General features: G+C 42.2%; 1 protein-coding gene and 1 long non-coding RNA gene across 2 annotated transcripts in view; one reads left to right on the plus strand and one right to left on the minus strand.

The window, feature by feature from the left end:
- The first annotated feature begins 177 nt into the window (after positions 1-177).
- On the plus strand, positions 178-15,567 carry LOC148685875 (uncharacterized). Its single transcript, XR_015949487.1, has 3 exons — positions 178-320; positions 2,222-2,300; positions 15,429-15,567. It is a non-coding gene; the product is annotated as an uncharacterized LOC148685875 (long non-coding RNA).
- The window catches only part of GCC2 (GRIP and coiled-coil domain containing 2), a 32,839-nt gene continuing 18,178 nt past the window's right edge, over positions 7,359-22,019 (minus strand). The window contains exons 14-23 of the mRNA XM_035114839.3: positions 20,354-20,454; positions 20,160-20,237; positions 18,623-18,760; positions 16,516-16,631; positions 15,741-15,917; positions 15,329-15,546; positions 13,955-14,149; positions 13,378-13,517; positions 10,739-10,940; positions 7,359-9,998 (exon numbers count right to left, since the gene is read on the minus strand). Of these exons, the coding sequence (XP_034970730.3) occupies positions 9,928-9,998; positions 10,739-10,940; positions 13,378-13,517; positions 13,955-14,149; positions 15,329-15,546; positions 15,741-15,917; positions 16,516-16,631; positions 18,623-18,760; positions 20,160-20,237; positions 20,354-20,454 (1,436 nt within the window). The 3' untranslated portion in view covers positions 7,359-9,927. The remainder of the gene's footprint in view (positions 9,999-10,738; positions 10,941-13,377; positions 13,518-13,954; positions 14,150-15,328; positions 15,547-15,740; positions 15,918-16,515; positions 16,632-18,622; positions 18,761-20,159; positions 20,238-20,353; positions 20,455-22,019) is intronic.

The raw sequence follows: 22,019 nt of genomic DNA on the forward strand, positions 1-22,019 counted from the left end.
GGCTTCCGGCTCTCCAGTGGCTCCTATTCCAAAAGCCCCGTTTCTTTCGCAATGTGACCCCCCCCCCTTTTTTAAGCAGTGTGCTTTTTATATGTATAAAAAAGCAAGCGCACTGGCCAACGGGCAACAGCTGGAAGTCGCCGTGTGGTCCATAAGTTGTTTTTAGAAACGGGAGAGGTGAATGGCTTTGGAAAGGGGCCACACACAAAAAAGCGCTCAGCAGAACAATTACTTTGCTCGCCCGCCCCCCCAAGGGCCGGCCCAATACATTTGGACACCTGAGGCGGACCCCAGAATGGCTTCCTGCCAGGGAAGAAAAGGTGAGGGGAAATTTAAATCAGAAACAAGGCGCGCGGGGGGGATATCTACATCGGCATGACGCTGCCCCTGTGGATTCTGCCGCCTGAAGCGGTCGCCTCCCCTTGTGTGGGTTGGTCCTAATCTCCCCCGCTCCCCACTTTTTTCTCAGGACCCTCGCTTCAAGGGCACGCTTTCCTCAACTGCTTGACCCCCCCTGAGCCCTGTTCTGTTTGTAGCCTCCCCTTGTGACCATCAATTCTCTAGTCCAGTGTTACCCAAAGTGGGCGGTACTATCTCTTGTGGGGGTGGGATAACCTAGGAGGGCAAGGCAAGGGGGCGCTGGAGATGTAAATAACTACCGGTACCAAACTTTAAAAAGCTGGCATCACTAGACAGTGCATCAGTTTTGTTACTTAATTAAACCAGTGCTTTTGTCTGGGGGACACGGGACGCATACCCCTAAACGTTTTGTGAATCTTTGTACTTTCATCCATTTACTGTATTTATTTTTCCCAGTTTGAACTATAAAACGGTGGTTTTCTTGAGTCAAAATAAGAATACCCCTAAACATTTTTTTTAGAAAAAGCATTGAATTAAACTAGTTTTAAATGGATTTTGAGTAAATGTGCAATTATTCTTTGTTATTATTTTGAGTTTTATTGTGTTGTTATCCCCCTTAATGGGTCATGCAAACCACTACTCTGAATAATGCTTTTTATACGGTTTATGGAACCAGGGGGGCAGCGGCCCGAAAAGTTTGGGATCCACTGCTCTAGACCTTGGAGAATGACCCCCACGCGCTGCTTTTACAGTTCACATTTCCTACCTCTTAGCTGTGTTTCAAAGACAGCAGAAATTCTGACAGTTGCTTGCTCAGATTATTCACACATTCATTCTGGACTCTGTTTGGGTTTTGGACCTGTTAACTGTGAGAAGACTTGACCCCAGTGGAGGCTGGATTACAGGGCTCCAGCCCACCTTCTGAAAACATAATGCAGTTTTTAAAAATTGTTCTCAAAATCTCAAAGCCACGTGCTCTTTCTTGTCCCCTCCACATTTTATGCTTGGATTTACAGAAGACTTTTTGTCATTCTCTCCTCCAGCGAATCGGCTCCCTGCACCACTCAGCCAGTCCTAACCCAAATGTTAGCTACAGCAAAGAGATCCCCTTTGTGTGTCCTAGCCGAAAAACCATGTGACTGATTGGAATGCCAGAATGTCAACCCTAAGAGGAAATCTCTTACTCCATCTGCTGTTATGAAGTCTGTCTAGCATATAACAGATGTGGGAGGAGTCAAGACTGCTTCAGGAGCATCCCTGTGTGGTAGCATTAGCCTTTGAAGAACATGCATTGGTTCAGAACATGCACAGAGCTGTTTCCCAAAGGCCAAGAAGCAATAAGCAGCTTCCTTTTCTTTACACTGGTACCTTGGAAGTCGAACGGAATCTGTTCCGGAAGCCCGTTAGACTTCAAAAACATTCGGAAACCAAGGCGCAGCTTCCAATTGGCTGCAGGAAGCTCCTGCAGCCAATCGGAAGCCGTGGGCGCCCCATCAGATGTTCGGGTTCCAAAGAACATTTGCAAACTGGAACACTCGCTTTGCGGCGTCCAGGAGCCAAAATGTTCAACTCGCAAGGCATTCGGGATCCAAGGTACGACACAAGGTGTTTTGTGACTTTGCTAAGAAAGAGATTGCGAAACAGTGCAAGCAAGCATCAGTGGGTCTCTTTTTTTTTTTTTACATGTGGTAATCATTTTTGCATTTTTTTAAATATTGGGAGGATAAATAGTGGGTGACCTGTGTATGTTTTGCGACCAGTAGTGCAGCAATAAAACTGCTGTACATTTGCAAAGCTAAGCAGGGTCTAATATGGTTTCAAATTGAATGGGGAACCTCTTGTTGAAATTCCCACATTGCAGGGATTGGACTAGATTACCTTCAGACTCAGTATGGAATTGGAATAAAAAGATGACCTGACCTGAACTGTGTAGTGTTCTGGCAAGTGCTCACATTTTTACTAAAAATGAAGCTTTTAGCAAGATTAATATAAAATATGCAGCACTGATTGCAGAGCCTGAAAACTTCCTGGCACAATTTGGAAAGTCAGATGCCCTGTCAAAAAATGCTGAAAGATATCTGGTCAGGGAGTTGAATCACTCATCACTCTAATCACGTGCTAATGTCAAATGGATATGCATGACTCCTGCAACAAAATGTTTTACATTTATTTCTTCATTTAGTACATTAAATTGTTGGAGGTGGGATAGAAATATAAAAACATAAAATCCATACTTAAACCACGTCAAAACAAGAACAATACTTTAAAAAATGGGGAAAAGAATCCAGATTTTTAAAACTATCACAGAACACCGTAAGATACTTACTGCATAGAAATTGCAACAATAATGAATTTGCTCCCTGGAGGAAGAACTGCATTTTCCCAGAACACAAAACAAATTAATTTGCATTTCTTAGTTTGGGGATAAATGCATTCACAGCTTCCTAAACCAGCCTTTGCAGTGATTTAGGCAGTTTTCTTGGCAGAATCCCTAATGCTTTTTTTGCTGTGTAAACAGGGCCTAGTATTGGGAAGTAGGAGATACAAGTTCCAGCCTCAAGGGAAAAGGAGGAAATGGCCTCTTTCACCTTTTGCATGCCTGTCCAAAAAACAGCCATGTGACGAGGAGAGAGGAAGCACCCAGGACTCAAACCCGCACTGTAAATACTGTATGAAGCAATTCCCTATCCACTCAGCCACAACAACAGACAGGAAACACAGGGGACATGGAGTATTTTGGGAGTATTTTGTGTTCTCCCATGTTGCAACCCAGCAAGCCTTCCTGCATCATGGGCTCCCCTGTGCTGTGCTGTCCCACCCCACTTTGGCCATCCCATTGGCACATTTTCACCATCATAGCAGATGTACCAGCAGTGGTCCACTGGCATCTCTTTCATGGCAGTGGTGTCCCACCAGCAAGCAACACGGGGGGCTTCCACCATATCCCACAGCCCCTCAGCCAGCACGTCTCCTTAATAGCGCTATGAATTCTTGACTTCCTAAATGGTCAAATTTAGCTAATATTTGGGGCAATAAGAGGAGATGCCAGGCAAAGTGTAAAGATACAGGCTGACACCAATTCTCCTGTTCAGGAGAACAGAAGATGGAGATGGCATCAAAGAACAAAGATTGGTGATGGCAGGGTCAAAATGTGAGACATTCAGCATAAGGCGAGGAGGGTGAAGTTCTTCCCCCTCCCAGCCTTTCTTTCCCCTCTACTGGGTTTTGTGCCTATTTGCCTAGGGACTTGTTAATCTTTAAAATGGGACCGGCATATTTTAAGGTTTTGCTTTCCTCTGTGTGAACACACAAAAGGCTCCTGTATGCATTATTTACAAGTTAAAACTGTTTTGTACTCTTGTGTGCATGACTTCTTTGTATCTGAAGAAGTGTGCATGCACACGAAAGCTCATACCAATAACAAACTTAGTTGGTCTCTAAGGTGATACTGGAAGGAATTTTTTTTTGTTGTTGTTCCCTCAACCCTGTATGCAGAGATTGGTACACAAACAACAGGACTCCCGAGGGCTATTTCCCATCAGCCTCCGGGAGCTGCACCACACATGGAGTTCCCCTGCTGCACCAGAAGCGTGCCAATTGCATGCCTTTGCGATGGGTGTTGCAGTTTGAGTCTTCTGTGCCTCCTAGTAGGGCATGCACAGGCTAGGTCAGGCCTGAGCTCTTGCTCACTCAAGCTTAGCATTTATGCAAGGTTCAGCTGAAACCAAGCCACTCGTTCACAAAGGGACCTATACCAGGGGAAGCTGATGGCACAACTTACATTGATTGATTGAATTTGTATACCGCTCCTCGTCTGAAGAGCCCAGAGTGGTTCACAACAGAAAAATGCAACATGAGAAATACAAAATATGTGATAAAACTGTCAGGGTTCAAAACTACAGTGGACTCTCTAGTTATGTATCACTCTGGATATGCAACTTTTGGGTTATGAACGCGGTATATACTTCCGGGTTTCACTGTGCATGCATGCACAGAAACGCTCAATCATGCACAGCAGCGGCGCCTCTGCCTATGGACTTTTTGGGTTGCAGACGGATGCCCGGAACAAATTTAATTTGTATCCGGAGGGTCCACTGTAATGATCTTGACACACAGACATAAAGTTATTGGGAGTAATGTTAGTGAATGCAGATGCCAGCGAAGCCTTCAGATTTCTGGTGCAGATACAGAGTTGAAATGGTAGGTCCAAACAGTTACACTGAGTCTCTTGAGCTTGCCGAATGGAAGGTCGGCGGTTCGAATCCCCTCCGTTGCTTTATCGCTCTATCCCAGCTCCTGCCAACCTAGCAGTTTGAAAGCACACCAGTGCAAGTAGATAAATAGGTACCGCTGTAGCGAGAAGGAAAACGGTGTTTCCGTGTGCTCTGGCACTTGTCATGGTGCCCTGTTGCACTGGTAGCGGTTTAGTCATGCTGGTCACATGACCTGGAAAGTTGTCTGTGGACAAATGGCTTCCTCGGTCTGAAAAGTGAGATGAGCACCTCACCCCGTAGTCGCCTTTGACTGGACTTAACCATCCAGGGGTCCTTTGCCTAACAGTTACACAAATACAGAGGAACAGAAACAGGCATAGGAAAACCCAGTAACAAAAATGCAATTTGATAAAAAGTACTTGGGGCAGTTTTTCTAGGAGAGTTGTCGCAGAAATAGGTCCCAAGTTCTTATGAATAAAGTTTTAAGAATTTCCCTTGACGGCTTTTTTTTCAGATTGGGAACAATATCCATTGTGCAGCTGTTTGCTTCTTCTTCTTCTTCTTCTTCTTCTTCTTCTTCTTCTTCTTCTTCTTCTTCTTCTTCTTCTTCTTCTTCTTCTTCTTCTTCTTCTTCTTCTTCTTCTTCTTCTTCTTCTTCGTCCTGACACCTCAACTCTTTTGCAGCTTAAATTAAAATCCAATCTGAAGGGGGGGGGTCATTTTCTCCTGTCCCCACAAATATACGATTCCAATATTTCTTTGGATTTTTATTCTATTCTTTTGAAGCATGATCCACATCCCATTTATATAATATTGACACACTCGTTGATTTTAAAGAGCTTTTAATCATATGGAAAAATTTCCAGCATGTATTTGGTACATTTCTGGTTCCTGCAAAACCTTGCAAAGCATGAAAACAACACCTAAACCTCCAGAGAATCAGCTATAAATTTCGACATGCCATCATTTACATTTAGTATAATATGTCTCATTGTATATGTAAAAACTGATTTCTTCAGACAGACTCATCTGCGAGTTCCAAAAATAGCTCTCATAAAAGCTGTGTACTGAAGAATGATTTATTATCCTGGGCTATACAAAAATAGGGCAAGATTACATTTAGTATATTGACAAGAGTTATGTCAGTGATCTGTTCGACTTCCTTTTTGATTCATTGCCAAGGTTCTATCTGATCCTTATTAGAGACCGACCCTATGTATTGAATTCAGCCAGCTGGCTTAAGAAATAGCCAGAACATAAGAGATGTGATTTATCATGCCACAGTCTGAGATCTATGCATTCAAATTATGTGTTTACCCAGAAAATTGAATTCTCCAAAGTAGCCTGGTAATTAAATAGTCTTCTATGCTTCCCCCCCATCTGTACTCGCATTTTAAAACAAATTGTTTTAAATGCCGGGTTAGTGTCTAACTAATCACATTACTATCTTGCTGACCATGTGCTATGTAAAGCACGGCAAATTCCTCATACAGTACTCAAAATAAAAAAAACACTTTTTGTTATTCCAATGTAGTACTTTTGCTTTTAAGAGTATTCATTCAAGGCTGCAAGCTGGTACAGGAAGCAAAAATAAATGCTATGCAGTTGTCCCGTGATGGCAGCCTCCAATGTTCTGGTGATGGGTAGGAATTCAGAATAAATTGGGTAGGAAACCTCTGCCCAGTGGCTCACAACTGACACACCAGAGCAGAAAATACCAAGACATATTTCATAAAGTCATCTTTGTCTTGAAACCATTATGTACCCAACTGTCTCCCAAGTCAAACAAGTTATATCCTCTGGTCTAACTGTAGAAATACTACATTCCCTCTTAGCTACAAAGCTAATCCTTTTTAGGCTCTGAACAGTTCATGAGTTATCTGCTCCTGCAGTCACTAGTTGATATTCTTTGCATCTGATGTACTCTGGATTTATCGCTGGTGACTGGAAACTGGAGACAGCATTTAGTAAAAGCCTCATCGGTGCCTTGTATAAGATTATAATACTTCCATGGCTGTAGCTGAATTCATGGAATCATAAGGGACCACTAGGATCATGTAGTCCAACCCCCTGCAATGCAGGAATCTTTTGCCCAACTTGGGGCTTGAACCTACAACCATGAGATTGAGTCTCAAGCTCTACCAACTGAGCTACACCTAATGTACCCAGGAACATAGCTGCCAAGTTATCCCTTTTTTACAGGGATTTTCCCTTATGCTGAATAGGCTTCCTCACGAGAAAAGTGAAAACTTGGCAGCTATGCCCAGGAACTGCCTTTTTGGCAGCTATCTCCCACTCACAGCCAACAATGCAATATCTTCTTTCCGGGCAGGAGTTGATCACGGTGTGGGTTTGCCAAGCGTGCCTTCCTCTTAGCACGTTTCTCCCTTGAATCCTGAGTTCGAGTGTCTTCAAAGCCCATGACACCTTTGGCAAAGGCGGTTCTCCAACTGGAGCGCTCGCAGGCTAGTGTTTCCCAGTTGTCAGTGTTTATACTACATTTTATTTAGATCTGCCTTGAGACCGTCTTTAAACCTCTCTTGTTGACCACCAGCATTACGCTTTCCATTTTTAAGTTCAGAATAGAGTAGTTGCTTTGGAAGACAATCATCAGGCATCCGCACAACATGACCAGTCCAACGAAGTTGATGTTGAAGCCGTGCCTTGGTTTCTGAATGCTTTGGAAGTTGAATGGACTTCCGGAACGCATTCTGTTCAAAAACCAAGGTACGACTGCATAAGGGTTATAAAAACACAATCACTACACACATTTACATTGAAAAGTCATGTTTTGTACTTCTTATTTTAATCAGCATTCACCCTCCACAATCTTTCTTTGTAGTAAAAGGTTACATTGAGAGCAGGAAAACAGTATGTTACATTCATGAGTATAGCATTTTAATTAATATACAATTGAAATTTTCAAAAATAATGAACTATATGCATAATTTATTCACAGTCTGAAACAATAAAAACAGAATTTCAAATGACTTCAAAAAAGAGGAGAAGTTTGTTTTGTCACAGCTGTTAATAACATTGAAAATCGTATCCCTACCTGCAATAAGTAGCGAGCATTCAGTCAAGCTAATGTGAAAACGGTGAAGAAAATGCAGAGACAATTTCCTGCTCAGTTTAAATATCTGAACATACACGGCAGAACATAAACCAAGACATCCAACTCTTAACTATCGCTGTAGGAGCTCACATTAGGGGGGAAATGATATACCACTTACACTGCTGCGGTGAAATAAATTAACGTCCACAGATTTAAAACTTAAAAAAATAAGGCATGGCTGTGCTCTGAAAACAGACTGTTACTAAAGCTGTGCAAAGGTATTTCTAATTAGCTATAGTGAATGGAAATTATGTGTAATTATTGGTGAGAAGCGGTTCGAGTATATCATATGCCTAACAACGGAGCTGGCCGTCCAACTGCTTTCTAAATTAAAGATGGCAGTCAGTGTAGGTGGTAAAATAACTTAAGCTAAGCAGAGTAGCTGTGTTCTCATATTACCCTTTAAGAACAGGTGCACTCATCTGTTTTACTCCTTTGTCTGAAAATGCATGTTACTATCTTTACAGAACATAACAACAACATTTGGGCAACCATATCTTGGCTCAATAAACTGAAATATGGATGGGTCTTTTGTCCATGCGGATAACCCCTTCATATTTCCCTTTCTGCAGGCTGGAATACAAAACAGGAAGCCCTCTTTTAACTTCAATTACACTTGAGACAGAAGCAGCTAGCTACCTCAAGGAGTCAGCCGCTTCTATTCTTTGTAACGCCAGAATGAGCTGACACATAATCAATGAATATCGAATGCATCACACAGACATCAAAGCAGTTTAAAATGAACTTACATGAACTTATGCAGGAACCTTCTCCAGACCTTGCACATTTAAGTCTCAACTCATCTCTCACTTATTAGTAGCAGAGGGAATAACTGGACTTGTAGCATATAGTGGATGGTTGAGCAGATGAATAATGAAGCAGGGCTCACATACCAAGAAAAGAACCCCAAATTTTGGCATGGCTGTTCTGTAAGAAACCTTGTTTTTAATGATAGCTGAAAGCATTTGAAGGGCAAAAAAAGAAGAAGGGTAGAAACACTGCGGGAGAACACGTTACCCAAATTCTCACAATTACCGAGCCTAGTTTTAGAAAGTAATTGTACTGCTTCTAGAATTGTGTTAAGCAGATGTACAAGGCAACGTGAAGTATAGACCCCTTATTAAGTGGTAAAAATGCATCTTTCCTTGGAAGAACTAGCTGGAAATTACACAGACCTGACCCTTTCCAGAGAGCCCTCATCTTCGATGACCACTGACAATTATATTTAGAATTCACAACCTTCAGCAAATTCAATCCTATTTTAGGATCTTCCCTCTCTGTAAATTCGTGAGTAGCATAATCAGTGACGTCAGTGGCTACTTAAGAATCAGTACAATGCATTTCCCTGTCTCTTAATTTAATGAAGTTTTTCTCGTTTCGTTTTTGAAATGTCACGTTTTAAAGCATCTTGTTCTTGATGCTCATTAGCTAATGACTTTAATGCACAATTCAAGAGGGTATATGACACACAGCAAAATCCCGAACACTAGATATTACCTTATTAAGCTTGAGAAATCACTAAATGAGTTTGGCAAGATTCCTAGAATTGAATAAATTGAATGTAGGGCAAACAGCCAGATTTTTTTTTTAAATTTCTGTATGCCCCCTCTTTCCTTCTGAGAGACATAAGCAATTTATAAGCTATGTCTTAAAGTACTTTGATGAGAAAAAGCATGCCTCTGATACTGCTGGTCATTAAAGAAGTGGTGATTTGAACAGCAAAACTGGAAATCACATGGTCAGACCTGTCAACTTGAGTCTTACTGATACTCCCCCCCCCGATAAATAAAAAAATGAAGATGTCTGCTGAAGTTGGACATCCCAAACCAGAGTTCCAGTGTACAGAAGGTATTTCTCCACGCAATGGGAGAGGGCAGCTCCAGACAGACAGACAGACAGACAGACAGGCAGACACAGACAGACAGACAGACAGACAGACAGACAGGCAGACACACACACACACACAAAATGTGGAGCAGCTCTTTCAGACTGGAGAGCTTAACAGATGTACAAGGCCTCACACACCTGTAGCCAAAGACTGTAAAGGGGAACAAAACAGAATTCGTTGTTCACATGTCTTCTACAATCCTTAGCCAAAAATCAGTTACCTGCTTAAAATGGTCAAAAGAGAAAACGACACAAGCTACCCTGGCTACAGATATATACACTTCATTCTTCGGTGTTGAGATTCTTCCCAGTGCAATCGCAAACTCTGAACGTTTGAACAAACGAGAAGTCTTATCGCAGTCCTGACCAGCTGTGCAAGTACGACGCCCAGCCTGAAGGTTGCGATGTGCTCTCTTCCTCACCTTACGAAAGAAAACAACAACACATCAATCCTTTAAATATGAGCCAATACAGGTTTTCAATCACACAACTAAAAGCATGATTCAAATGGCCAGTGTATTAATTGTGCCTTAAAATGTGGATTTCGAACCTGACTTGAGTCAGAAGCTACCCGTACAAAAAGTATAGTTAAGCAAGAATCGGCCATGGAACACTTTTTTGCAGGCTCTAGGAATGACAGAATCATAGACGTAGAATCACAGAATTGTAGTTGGAAGGGGTCCCCAAGGGTCATCTAGTCCCACCCCCTGTAATGCAGGAATCTTCTGCCCAACGTGGAGCTCCAGCCCACTACCCTGAGAGTCTCATGTTCTACCAACTCAGCCATGTATAGTATAGCCATGTTAGTATTATTTTCAGATTGAAAGTCGTGTTCAGCATATTGCTTGAATATGCAACCCCCCCCAAAAAAAACCTGCTCTGGGAAGAAAAATGACTCATAGATTTTCTAGTTACATGTTATAGTTTACATTGAAATGGTCACTGGTAACTTGTTTCTTAGATGTTGGGAGTTTAAATTTTATAAAGCCACTCTGCGCCCTTGCAGTTCTGACTGTATGCATGTCCTTGCAGATGGGAGGAGAGCCATATTTCTTTCAATTTCTATCTTGCTGCAAGCTCGCCACCAACAGCAACTGTCCCACGTCCCTTCCTCTGATAACACCAGTAGCAAAATACAAACAAAAACAAAAGCTTAATGTACCCTGAGCTATCGCAACCAGCCTTCCTTTTTCTTCTGGACTCAGCTGCAGCATGGTGTCTATGACCGGAAGAAGCCTCTCTCTTTCACTGCCCGATTTTAGGAAAATAAACTGGAGCAGAACATTCTTCAGATATTCCAGATTAGCAGCGGATTTTTCTCGCTCTTGGTTCCTTTCCAATCGCCTTATTTCACTTTTAAGAAGCTAGAGAGGAAAATCAAAGAAAGATCTCTTAAGATACCGACAGGGCACCCTTGTGACACATTAAGACAAATGGCACAAGGAAAAGGTATGGGCACTTCTGCACCGATCTAAGTTCCCAGGAAGACTGAACGTGGCATGAAAGCATGCCGTGATACACTTAACAGAATATAACGTATGCCAGTTCACACTGCTAAATTGCTTCAACATGATCACATATGCTGTTATACCAGTGAATAAAGGAAAGAATATTTTCCTTACCTTATGAACCACCCTGAACTTTGCGATCATCATCTGAGGCCCTTCTTTCGGTGCACCCTCCACAGGAGGTTTGGAGGCTGGTAACACAAGTGGAATGCTCTCCACAGAGTGGTATGCCTGGCACCATCCTTGTTTAGTTTTAGGCATGAAGCAAATATTTCTCTACCCCACCCTGCACCTTTAGACTTTGAACTGAAGGATACTGTGGCCTCTTAGCTGGGTAGGATTTCCAGACATGCCTTTTTATTAACAGTGCTTTCTAGTATTTTATTTGAATTGTTGCGCTCTTAGGTTTTCATTGTTTGTAATTGGTTCAATGAAAATCGCTTTGAGTTACCTTCTTAAGAAAAGCAACTAACCAACACAATAAAAAACAAACAGACTGGGTTGTGCAAAGTGGTTGAATGAACAACCCCTGCATGTTTGTCTATATAATAGAACAACAACAACAACATATTATTTATACTCCGCCCATCTGGATGGGTTTGGGTGGCTACCAACAATATACAGTGGTACCTTGGTTTGCAACCGCTTCGGATTGCAACCGTTTTAGATTACAACCACATCAAACCCGGAAGTGTGTGTCCCTTTTTTTTGGATTACAACCCTTTTTTTTTATTACAACCAATTTTGGGGGGGAGGTCCCACTGGTGAAAGTACGCCTTGGGTTACAACCTGTTTTGGTTTACAACCAGACCTCCAGAACGGATTATGGTTGTAAACCAAGGTACCACTGTATTAAAAACACAATAAAACATCAAACATTAAAAACTTTCCTAAACAGGGCTGCCTTCAAAAAGTTAGATACTGTAGTTGTTTATTTCCTTGATATCTGATGAGAGGGTGTTCCACAGGGCAGGTGCCACTACTGAGAAGGCCCTCTGTCTGGTTCCCTGCAACCTCACTTCTCGCAGTGAAGGAACCGCCAGAAAGCCCTCGGCGCTGGACCTCAGTGTCTGGGCTAAACGATAGGGGTGGAACTGCTCCTCTAGGTATACTGGGCCGAGGCCGTTTAGCGTTTTAAAGGTCAGTACCAACACTTTGAATTGTGCACAGAAACGTACTGGGAGCCAATGTAGGTCTTTCAGGTGTTATATGGTCTCATCAGCCGCTCCCAGTCACTAGTCTAGCTGTCTAGCAGTGGCAATCATGGGCACACCCTATTTCAGATTAACCGTTTCCCATGTAGTGATGCACCCGCGTGTGAGACCACAAGGAGGAACTCAGCAGCATGAACTGGCTCTCAGATGCACTGAAACCAGCATAAGAAAGACACTGAGAATCTGGGTGAGAGAGAGGAGGCTGGAGAAAGCCTCCAATAAAGTAGTTGCTATAGCTTCTCCTAGTAGTGGCATCCCCTTCCAACAGTGTTTTGAGGGGTTGTGGGCAAGCAGGAACTCCCATAGGCAGTCAGGAAGCTATGAACACAGGCTCCCCACATCCCGGCTTCAGGAAATTTAAAGGGGTTAGCAGTCTCAAAAGTATCTGTTGGTATACGGGACACAGTCAACCTCTTTTTGAGGGTCCCTCTCCTCTTTGGTATTTCACACTTCTCATCACTGAGTCAATAGCAGTCACTGAAGCTCTCAAGCTTCTGCTTGCAAGCAGAGCTTGACTCAAGCGTGTCCCATGTCCGACTCTTTCTAATCACTTATGGAACTGTGCACCAGGAAACTGACTGTGTAAAAATGCTTTCCTCCGGCGACAGTGATTGAGTCTCCTCCCCTCCTCCCAACAACTGCTTCACATTTCACTGTGTTCTCGCTGACAGGCAACTGACATTCTTAGCTGTCAAAATTCTATTCTGCTAATTTCCAGTTCCTGATTTTCCTAGACCTTTGAGACTCTCGGGAGGCCTCCCTCCTACTTCATATTCTGCCTTTTTAACACTCCATTAGCCTACGTTCATTCACATTGCCTGACATTGCCTGACTCCTTTTCCTACGGAAGAACCAAAAACTGTTAATAGGAGATTCCATTCTGTGAGAATTTGTTAGTCCTCACGATCACAAAGGTGGGGAAGACAGTATTTCCATGAGCTGATGGGGAGAAGCTGGCAAGTTGTGGGAATGAGAATAGCCCTGAGTTCACATAACCGCAGAAGGATTTTTAGACTTTGCAAACAAATACTGATGCACCATGCAGTTCACCAGAGCTTGGTAAGGGTATGCCTGCTAACCTTTATTTGCTCCATGAGGATTACGTTGGTGGCTTCTGATTCGCGCAGCAGTCCATTTAAGTGATCCGCACTCTTCGACGTGGTGTTCAGCTTCTGCACCAACTCTTCTTTGGTGAGTTCTGCTTCCCAGTGTGGAGCTTCTAAAATGGTTGACAATAAGCCAGTTTCAAATGTGATTGATGCTTCTACTATTTCTTACGGCTGCAAGGTGTGTATATGTCAAGAGGAATGCAGGTTAAACAGGTTATGTGCATGGCAACCGGTGAAAGTGCATGTTCGCCAGGTTTCATGAAGAACATGCGCATACGTTTTTCGTAAACGTGCTGCCATGGGATCCTGTCACAATACACAGAATCTTCAACAGGCCTTGAAGAATGTGCATCTCTAGGCTGAATTTGACATTCCCTAGGCCCTATGCACATCATCATGGCTCATGAAGAGGGCTAAACATGAAGAAAGCATGACAGACCTCAATGCAACATTAAAAAGTTGTACAACTCATACAAAGTTCTGTATTGTGCCCAAAACAAAAGTTTAAAATAGAAACTGCACCAATGGATGACCAAGCCTTCCTTACCAAATTTTGCATCAGGGGTATTAAGAAGCTGTTCCAATGATGGCATGTAAGTGCTGGCAGAAGATACAGACTCTGTGTCAGTGGTTTCCATTCCTTCGCCCTCCTCCCTGGTTATAGCGTGGACATCGAGAAGAGGAAGGTCATTGCTCCTCCGCTCTCGCAAGTTCTTTGCTGGTAGGTTGGATGGAGCAGAACCTGGAAAAATAAGCCATTATAAAGCAATCCCAAGACAAAGCAAAGCAAAACATCTGGAAGGAAATTACCTAAACATTGTTAACAGCCAATATTTTTTAAAAGTACCAAAAGACACACTGCTGTACAACATAGAAATGCCCCAATATAACGTTGATTCGTTCCTGAAGCAGAGTATCTAATCTAAGGGTCAGCAAACCTTTTCAGCAGGGGGCTGGTCCACTGTCCCTCAGACCTTGTGGGGGGCCAGACTATATTTTTTTTGGGGGGGGGGGGAAATGAACGAATTCCTATGCCCCACAAATAACCCAGAGATGCATTTTAAATAAAAGCATACATTCTACTTAGGGTTGCCAGACTCAACAGAGGACAGGACTTCTGTGCCTTTAATTGCCCTCGTCTCTTTTGAGTCTGGAAACCTTAAAGAGAAACCAGCAGACCCTTTGTTTAATTTCCAAGCAAAGGGTCTGCTGGTTTCTCTTTAAGGTTTCCAGACTCAAAAGAGAGCAGGGCAATTAAAGGCACAGAAGTCCTGTCCACTATTGAATCTGGCAACCCTAATTCTACTCATGTAAAAACACCAGGCAGGCCCCACAAATAACCCAGAGATGCATTTTAAATAAAAGGACATATTCTACTCATGTAAAAACACGCCAATTCCTGGACCATCCGCGGGCCGGATTTAGAAGGTGATTGGGCCGGATCTGCCCCCCGGGCCTTAGTTTGCCTACCCATGACCTAATCCCTATCCACCTGGATACAAAAACAGTAACAGAGGTGGTTTTAGGGAAGCTCCTACAAGCACTTGCTCAGCTACAGGAAGGAGGTGGGAGCCCTCACACCTCCGCACAGCATGAGGCCTGGAGGAGGGGGAAATTTTGGACTAGGTCAGGGTGCCGTAATACCAAAGTCCGCCCCTGATAGTAGTAAGAGCAAAACGGTTTGGCTCTGCAGAGGTGCCCCCCCCCCAAAATCCCCCTCTGCTACCATCCTGACAGGAAAACTTGTCCTGCTACAGGACATTATGTAATAAGAGATTTGAGTCAGTGACAGAATTGGCAATTCACCTTAAATGAAGCTGGGGAGTAGAGTCCTAAGTGGAGTTTATTCGACAAGCACAGAAACAGTTGCTAGGTGAGCTCAGCTGAGCATTATTCCTTCAGTGAGTATCAGATTACTTACTTTTGGTGTTTGGCTCGCTTTTGAGTTGAAAAAGCTGGGTTTCTACTTTGGACAGCTGCTGCTGCAAGGTCTCCACAGTCTTCCTGTGCTCTTCTTGCAGGTGCCGGACTTGATCGCGGAAACTGTTGCGAAGAGCTTCATTCTGGGCTGTCAGCTGGCTGACAATCTGCGCGTGCTCCGACTTCATCACCATGTTTTCAGACTGGATTGTGCAGAGCCTACCCAGCCAAAGAATGTCCATGTCAGCTAAACAAGGAACTGTTAATGATGTCTCAAACTTGGGGGGGGGGGGACAGGAAGAATTTATTGAAACATCTTCCCACCATAGGAACACCTAAGGCATGGAGGCTTTTAGCTCCAAAGATCTACTTGGGCACAAAATTCAAAGATGAAAGAAGGTGTAGAAACGTACTTTTCTCGGAGCTCTGCTTCCTTTGCCACAGTCTCTTGAAGAATTTTATTGTGCCTTTCCAGCAGAGTGTCATGTTCAGACTGCAGTGACTGAAGCTCAGTTATATTCATTTGTAAGTTATGCTGAGTGTCTTGCAATTTGATCTTCAGTTGGTCTATTATATTTTCCATGTGTTCTCTAAAGAAAAGAAAAACACACTACTAAACACTGCAAGCGTGTACCTTTTCCTGAACCTTCAAGTTTACCTTCCTAAATCACAAAAAATTGAATTCTTCTGTGCTTTGCTAGTCTTCTATGACTGTATCTACATGGTTCCAAATCCATAACAGAATTGAAGAATGTCAGGCTGAAAGAAGTGATGAAGGGATCTGAATTTCATCATACACATCCAAATCAAATCAAACTTTTGTACTTTGGAACAAGCGGAACTCCACAAACAAGAGCATGGAAGTTTGCCACATTGTATGGCTGCTGGATGCTAAATGGACTGGAGAATTAAAGCAGGATCACAATGACTGCATCAGAGGAGAGGGAAGTTAAATAGAGGTATATTTTAGAGTTACGTCTGAATCAGATAAATATTAAGTGTACTATGAACCTTTTTTTGTCTCTATTTCCACTTGGTACTAAGTAAGATTCTAGATCTACTTTGCAAATACACTGAGGCAATCTGTGAACTGAGAAACTTTGAGCCCTAATATTAACAAACGCCCTGAGAATGGAATTTTGATTTAAACCAGCATCCACCAAAGCCTTCCAGCCACGCAACACTTACCTTTCTTGCTTGGTCACATCCGCTTCAGAGTGAGAAGACTTATTCTTCTGTTTTAAAACATTATGAACGCGGACTTTGTAGCTTTCAAATTCGGAGGTTACAGCAGAGTATTCTGCCTGCAATGACATATGGGGGCTGAAGGTTATTTCAATTTGCATAAGGAACAAAACCTAAAGAGTTACTTATGATGCACACACTTCTTCTTCTTTAATTAGAGAAATATTACACCCCTCTCTCGAGCTTCACAGGATAATCTGTTCTTAAACCATGACAGTAAAAAAAACAAACCACCACTTTTGTTTCAAAGGCACATCATTTGTAGCTTCAATATACAAATTTAATGCATGACCAATGTGACGAATGTCCTCCCTCTCTATTACTAAAAATGTGACACAGGAATCCAGGGGTGAAACCACCCTCCCTCTTCTCCTGCCGCCTTAAAATAAACCCCTTTTTACTTGTGGGTTTCTTAGTAAAGAGAGTCTTCCAGCTTACGTGGCCTGGTATCTCGAGAAACTCTAGGCTGTTTGACGGAATAACCTCTTGCCTACAGTAAAGGGTCTCACTCAGTTTGATTCCCCACTGCAAAAGTTTGCCCTTTCCACTCTGGCAACTTTGTGGCACCCCAGGTTATCCTCCTAAGCCTCCTCAGTGTAACTCTAAGACACAAACTGTCGCCTCTATTCCTGAGGTAAGTTTTGTCCTCTATTGAGCCACCACTTCTGTGAGTTCTGATACCCAGCTGGAACAATAATGACGATTCTTCTTGGCACAAAAGAGATGAATTTTATTATCTTAAAAACATAGGTGTTTCTTTAACGTTTCATGTGTTTATCCGCTTTGTTTCAGTTGTACAATAACTCTGTCAAACATTTAACATCAAGCTTTCCTAAACCTCATCTAAACCCCCACTATCCTGGCCTCTCAACTTTATTCTTCACATCTCATCACCTCCCTCTCCCTCTCCCTAACTGACCAAACCGCTCCTCTCTCCTTTTGAACTGGGAACAGTCCCGCCCCCATCAGAATGTTATGTCAGTCAGGCTGGAGGTGGATTAACTCTTTTCCAGCCAGGTAGGAATAACTATTTCAAAACTGTGTCAATCCGTTACAACCAAGTGCAATGCTATTTTGTAATCTAAGTGTAACCAACGACAACCAATAACAATTACAATGCAAGCCAGGGGCAGAAACCTCAGAAGCCACGCTTCTGTTCCATGACACATCCTGCCATCACAACCCAGTCCCCTCCTACACACACATCAATCACACACCTAGTTATAACTGACACGGATTCTGAGTCATTCTGCTTTGTAAAAGCAACCAAAAAGATAGATAATTCTACGTTCAATTTGGAAGTCTGCTGAAGAGCATGCAAAAAACATTGCCCAGAAAGCAAAAACATCAATCATTTATCTTTGTGCAATAAACACAAAGGGGTGTGTGTGTGTGCAAGCAGTACACATGTTCTTTGCAACTGAGTGAAAACTCTTTGTAACTTGATTCCTCTTCCTGCTCCCCAAAATATCCTTATGGGAAATACAGCTTTTTCCACTCCACTCCATCTGTTACCAAGTACAAATCCCAACTTTCGCCAGCTTGGGTATTCTAAATGCAGCTGAATTGCCTTCTATACAATCAGATTAATTTAACCTGTATATCGCAAAGCCTAAAATAATATCTATATACATACTGTGGTGCTTAGCATCTCTAACTGTAGCCTCCTTGCAATCAGTCAGACTTTTCTTTTTTTATGCTGCATTTGTATCTATGACATAGCAACGCTGGGAAAGTCTACCAGTCATGGATATATGGCAAAACAGAAAGAAAAGTAAGATACCAAACAGTTTTGCTCATAGGGAAAGATGACGAATTAAGTAATTCTCCTAAAAGAACTGTTGCATGCCATGGTGAGCATTTGGCCTTCTGAACTAAGATTGACTTTAATAAAACAAAGCTAGGCATTTGAATAATTCATTTTTCAAAAGAACTGAATGTCAGACAGCACCTCTCAACCTCTAAGCAACTGCTAAGATGCTTACTGAATGTTTTCATAGAGGAGCCATTCCTTAGGAATTGGAATCCCTCCCCCACAAGAAGAAAATACCTTTGCTGTACTACATTCCTCTTGAAGAGCTGCTAATTTCTGCTGATAAGTACTCTGAACCCTCTGGTGTTGCTCCAGTGAAGTCCGCAGGTGTTCCTGTATCCTGTGCTTTTCTGAGGTTATATCAGCCAACTGAATCTGTAAAAGGACATTCACAGATCCAAAAGATTTGAATTTAGCTGTTGACACTGGTGTTTTCTCATTAAAAGAAAAGTTATTGCTACAAGTTTCCATTCTGGTAATAAGGAATAACGGTAATAAGCAATATCAAATTGACAAAAATCGAAGCTTCCAGCAACCCTCTGGAACAATTTTGGTGGCACAAGAATACCTTTACTTTGCTTTTTCACTCTTTTCCATAGCAAAAGTGTTCCACTTAGTGGCTTAGGTCTAGTTGTTGCAAAAGAGGATACTGTTTTGTTGCTAAATTTGAAGCTATGTAAATAGTCAAATGTTTAACAAGTGGCATGAAGCGAGGAATTCAAGTAGTTGCAATTAACCAAGAGCTACTTCTTATAAAAACATCCTTACACAGAACATTGGATGTAAAAACTGTGTATGTCTATTTTGTCATGGAATTTATAGCCTGGAATTCCTGCAGCTTCCCAAAAACGTATTCACGTGGAGAAAAAATGAGATACGCCATTTTGGTCAAAGACTTTAGTCGTATGTGACATTGTATATTTCTCGCTGCACTCATGTAGGGAAAACATGAAATGGATACAACATTGACCACTAAACCTAGTGGCATGGCGTGAGTGGAGAATGGATGCAGCGTGGCATTGGCAATCCAATTTACAAGCTGCTTTTAATTTTATTAAAAGGAATATATTTGGAACAATCCCGTCAAGCACTTTGGGGCCCCACACTGATTTCAATAGTTGTCCGCACACGCATAACTCTCTTCACTGAAATCAACAGGACTTAAAAAGGTTCAGTCTTGATTGGATTGTGCCCAGTTTTTTTATTCTCAGACTTGAAATCTATCCTAGGCATTGGGGTGGGACTGGGTACAGAAAACATCTACAATGACATCCAGATCAAAAGAGCATGTACAGTGGTACCTCGCAAGACGAATGCCTAGCGCAACGAAAAACTCGCAAGATGAAAGCGTTTTGCGGTTTTCGGCCCTTCGCAAGACGAAGTTTTCTATGGCCACACTTCGCAAGATGAAAATCTCGCTAGACGAAGCGACTCGCGGAACGAATTACTTTTGTCTTGCGAGGCACCACTGTAATAGCAGTATGTACACAACTACTCCAAAGTAACACCACCAAACTCGGTGGTCCTTATTCTGGAAACTGAGTCTAAGAGTGCATCCTTAGTAAGGTTTTATTGATTTTAATGCAACTTATTTGTAAATACGTAACAGCAGAATGCCATCTTGAAAAATGTAGTATTTCAAGGAGATAACATGTATGATAGCAATTGACTGCAGTTACGGTTTTTAACATACAGCTTTAGCTACCACTCTGGGGGAGGTGCAACATTGTGCATCTCACTACTTTTTTTGGGGGGGGGAGGGGAAAGGTCTTGCCTTATAAACTTCAACTTGCTGCTGACTTGCTTCCAACTCCCCTTTTAAAGATGCTTGAAGTCTCAGAAGTTCATTTCCCTGCAAAACAAGAGCATCTTGAATAATTTAGCACTATGGTGCAGAAGAGCAAAATGAAGCTGCATCATTATTACTTTGTCAGAAGAGAGAACAAATTAGAAAGCATAGGGACTTACTGCTTGCTTTGAGTCGGCCAGTTCCTTTTTCGTTTTCACCAGCAGCTGTTTGATCTTTGTGTTTTTCCCCTCATACTCTTGTACAGAATTCTGGAATGATTCTAGTGAGCAAAGTAAGCGTTGAAGGTAATTTATTCAGAAAGCAAGCAGCAGCCTCTGACAACACGAGAAATACAGGATAAACTAGAAGACACCCAAATACCCTGGTTAGCACAACACCAATTACATGCCCTCTTAAACAAGCCAGTAATAAAATCAGCAGCAACAAGACCCCTGACACCTTTTGAAAACCTCCTTCTAACGACAAAGGGTCACGGCAAAGGGATGGTATCTGCAATATATAAAATACTGCACCAAAATTCCACAAACTCAGACGCAATAAAAAAACAATGGGAAGAAGATATAGGCTATGAAATCAACCCCACTCAATGGACCAGAATGTGGTCTAAACCCCCATTTAAATCCATATCAGCAAAAAGGAAAGAACTCACTCTGAAAACCATCTACAGGTGGTACCTAACACCACGAAAACTAGCACTAATACGCCCAGGAACCTCATCAAAATGCTGGAGAGGATGCACATCAACAGGCACATATTTCCACATGTGGTGGGAATGCCCCAAAGCCCAACAATTCTGGAGAACAACCGTAAGAGAAGTAGGTAAAATAACCCAACAAACATTAGAACTGGCCCCAGAACTGGCCTTGCTAAACATCTTCCAGGACAATAATGCCCACCTACATCACAAAGAACTCATAACCCACTTACTCTCAGCTACCAGAAACACCATAACCAGACACTGGAAAGACCTGGCAGGAGTAAACATGGACCAATGGTACCAGACGGTATGGGAAATAGCCCTATTAGAAAAATTAACCAATAAGTTGAAATTGACACGGGGTCAAATAGAAGAAGACGGCTTCACCCCAGTATGGTTCCCCTTTATCACATACACAGCGCAACACGACAACGACAGAAATCCACCAACAGCATACAAATCAATATGGCTAACCTGACCCGCCCACCCTACTCACATAAAACAGACCACCACAGCCAACCACAAAAGAAAACTATATCCTAGGCCAACCCCAACAACTCTCACCATCAAAGGAAAACAAATGCACAACAAAGAACCTGCACAACCAATGCTGACAACCCCCCCCCCAAAAAAAAGAAAGCAAGCAGCAGAACTTTCAATGAAATTCTTCCAGATTTTCTATAAAGGCTTGGAAAGAAGAAATGAAGTTTCCTTCTTGCTCCTTGATTTAAACTTTCCACTAGAATTAAAACTATACCAGAATGTTGCAATTTTCACTTTAAAATACTGTTTTCAGATAAGAAACGTTTTAAACCCAACTAAAAATCTAGACATCATTTTAGAAAAAATATAGTAAATGAACAGCTATAAAGATTTATCATCGACGTGAAAAATTATTTCTGAGGTTTGTTAGCTTTTCCAACCTACTTAACTTTAAACATTTGTGAAGTGGCATATACTGCCACTGATTTGTAAATACTATGACACTTTGTTAACCCTAACAAAATAATTTTCTTGCAAAGTTATTCCTATCTACTAGATAAGAGGCCATTGACCTCTGTTTGGAGGATGTAGATTCTCTGCTATTTTGAGGCATACCTATAAAAAAAAAACCCTCTTACTGTACT

This window comes from Zootoca vivipara, chromosome 4 (genome assembly GCF_965207765.1).
Source record: "Zootoca vivipara chromosome 4, rZooViv2.hap1.1, whole genome shotgun sequence".
Lineage (NCBI taxonomy): Eukaryota > Metazoa > Chordata > Lepidosauria > Squamata > Lacertidae > Zootoca > Zootoca vivipara.